This window comes from Aplysia californica, unplaced genomic scaffold (genome assembly GCF_000002075.1).
Source record: "Aplysia californica isolate F4 #8 unplaced genomic scaffold, AplCal3.0 scaffold00020, whole genome shotgun sequence".
NCBI lineage: Eukaryota > Metazoa > Mollusca > Gastropoda > Aplysiida > Aplysiidae > Aplysia > Aplysia californica.
The window spans coordinates 1,787,145-1,790,379 of NW_004797290.1; the positions used below are offsets into that span (position 1 = coordinate 1,787,145).

General features: G+C 40.8%; 1 protein-coding gene across 1 annotated transcript in view; it reads left to right on the forward strand.

Annotated features, from left to right (window-relative positions):
• Window positions 1–2,922, forward strand: part of LOC101849264 (uncharacterized transporter slc-17.2) — a gene marked incomplete in the record, with an annotated part of 21,209 nt that extends 18,287 nt beyond the window's left edge. The window contains 2 exon segments of the mRNA XM_013087157.2: window positions 449–690; window positions 2,545–2,922. Of these exon segments, the coding sequence (XP_012942611.1) occupies window positions 449–690; window positions 2,545–2,862 (560 nt within the window).
• Window positions 2,923–3,235: the final 313 nt, after the last annotated feature.

Below are 3,235 nucleotides of genomic sequence, written 5' to 3' on the forward strand. Positions count from 1 at the left end.
CCCCCCCCCCCCCCCCCCCCCCCCTTTAAAGGTAGAGCAATTTGTACCATAGGTTGGCTTTTCACCGTTATCTACTCCGATTTAAAAAGGGTATCGTGTAGGGAATTTTTCCTTTGTCCAAAAATTAAAATAGTTTTCTTCACTCCCTTCAATTTCAGTCTAGGATGTGGTTTATCTTTGAGCTACAAAAGTTGTACTTTCTTTAGGGGTTTGTCGACACTTGTGTGTTTTAACTACTACAAATAGATCTAGGCTATTACTAGAGAGAGTCAGATCTTGCTTTAGAAAAAGAAGTGAGATAGATCAACTCACAAATTTGTTATTCTAAATTGATAATTTAGAAGAGCATAATGGTTTCCTTTCAGTTTTGTAGTAGATGCCTAATGGGTCTCATCACTGTGCCTTTTTGCTATTTTAGTTATTTCTCCTTCTGTTTCTTTGTCCTCAGGGAAAATAATTTGCATCATTTCGCTTGTGGCAATTGGCTTCGTTGATTGCAGCCAACCAGTCGTAGCAGTCGTGTTAATCATCATCAGCCTGTCTTCCATCGGTATTCAGAACTGCGGGTATTACGTAAACCCTCTAGACATCGCACCACCTTACTCAGGATTTATCATCGCTCTAGCCAATACATTTGGGGCATTCTGTGGCTTTATTACTCCTCCAATTGTGGGTGCTATCACCGGGTCGGTAAGATCCTTTGTTTGTTGGTTGGTCTTTTGTTTGTGTTTGTTTGTTTGTTTGTATTTTGTTTTCTTGTTTCTCTTTCCAAACTCAAGAGTTCCGAGTCCTTAATTCTGTTTTTGATGGTCTCCATACCAGATTATTGGTTAAAATTGGCAATGAACTTAACCAGTTTTGCTAATTCGAGTTTCGATTTGAACATGTATGAAAAATATAAGAAAGCTTGTTCTTCTGAATGGTTTAATTTTTTGTTTCTGTACGGGTGATTTCTGTCGAATGTACAGAGGAATTTCACTGCTAAGCCATGTGGGCAAGATGTTCACCAAGATATTGGAATGGCGAACAAGGCACAAAGTTGAACCATTTCTGAGTGAGGTCCAAATGGGATTTAGAAAGGGAAGAGGATGCACCGACGCAATATTTGCCCCACGAAAAATGTGCGAAAGGGTAATAGAACGCAACAGGGAACTAAACAAAGTATTTGTCGACCAGGAGAAAGGGTTCGACAGAGTGAACAGAAACAAAATGCGGAAAGAACTCGAAAACTACACTGTAAGGGGCCAACTTTTAGATAACATCTGTGCCATTTACGAGAACAGCATAAGTACAGGGACTCACAGAATGGTTCAAGATAACATCCCGAGTTAGACAAGGTAGTGTCCTATCACCGCTACTGTTTATCATATATATGGATAGAATTACAAAAGAGGCCAACACAAAACCAGACACCCTAAATGAATTACTCTCTGCTGATGACCTAAGTCTGACTCACAAAGTTGAACAAAATCTCGTAAACCACACAACCAGATTAAAGGAAGAATGTAACAACTATGACATGAAGATCAACATCAACAAAACAGACAATGAAAGTAAGTAGAGAGCCAGAACCACTCAGGATTCACATCAACAACAACAGTCTCAGACAGGTCCAAGAATTTAAGAACCTCGGAAGTATATTCTCCGAGGACGGGCGACTGAACAGAGGAATTGAAACACGAGTACAAAAGGCCAATAATGTTAGTTACCAGCTTACTATACTACTGGACCATCTTAACATCCCCATGACAACAAAACTCAAAATGATCAACACCATATTCATCCCAACACTCACCCATCAATGCCAAACATGGACCACGAACAAGACATTAGAGCAACATGTGAAATGCGATACCTTAGAAAAGCAGTAGACAAGGCCAGGCGAGCAAAATTAGAAACACAGTAATCAGAGAAATGGTGGGCACAAATTATGTCATGCATCACATCCAACACCAAAGAATCAAATGGTTCGGACATCTCATGAGATTACCAACACACCACCCAGTACAACGGGCCTACATAAAAAAAAAATTCGATGGCAACAAGACTAGAGGGCGACCGAGAAAGACCTGAATCTGGATAGATGGAGTCAGGGAAACATTAACCGCCTACGGCATCCCCCTGACCCAAGCTCTTCGGCTGGTGGCAGAGAGACGTCTCTTTCTTCCCGCGACCCCCAAAAGGGTATAAGCGGCGGATAAAAGTAAAGTACGGATGATTTGCCATTTCCTCGCCACTATTATTAGAGATTTCCACCTAACAAACTGAAGAGAGGAGAACTTTTTTTTGGTCTCTGGTAAAATACGCTTTTCGGTGACTTGGTCTTTGTATAAATTTAGTAGTACGGTAAGTTTATACTTTTAGCAATCGGCTTGCTATCGCACGTGGATTTAAATTGGTGTCAGTGTCTAAGCTTTTATTATAAACAACGAATAAAAATTCTATTACTATGCCTTTGTCGTTCCATTCAGGCTTTTAGCATTTGTTTTAGTTGTTTTTTTATCGCCCATTTATATTTGTGTTTACCTCTGCGTTTTACTCCAGAATCCCTCACGTGAGACGTGGCAGATCGTCTTTCTCGTGTCTGCTGGGGTCGTGGCCTTTGGATGTATCTTCTACACCATCTTCGCTTCTGGGAACATTCAGCCATGGGCACAAGCTGACCTCAAGATACCTAAGGTCATGGAAATACACTTAGAGGACAATGGCCTGCTTTTGGACAAGACAGATTTCGGTTCTAACAGACGAGAGAGCCAGACAGAGAAAGTGGAGAACGGAGGCAGACGGGACATGAGCAAGTCACTTTTAATTCAAAAGACTTCTGGATCACCAGTAGAAAGTGTTCAGATGCGTCGAGAATAGCTATTCTTTTGCCAGTTGTGGTTTACAACAAAGAATATTTATTGAGGGGGGGGGGGGGGGGGAGACTACAGCTGAAAGTCCTGATTCGGCTCAAAACTATGGATTTCAAGTTGTAGGCATTTTTAGCTTCCTCAGCCTCTCTTACAACTATTTCATCGCACAAGAAACCCCTAAAGCCGAATTTCTTCCCATACCGGGCCTGATTGTTACTACTATTTCCTCACAAAGTTAATCTTTTATTTTTCTTTGCCGTTTTCTCGGAACGAGGTTTTTCTATATACTTTTAAAAATAACTCCTCCATTTTTCGTCCAATCTTCATGAAATTTTCACACAGTGAAGAAAAGATGGAAAACTAAAACTCTGTGTGTTGAA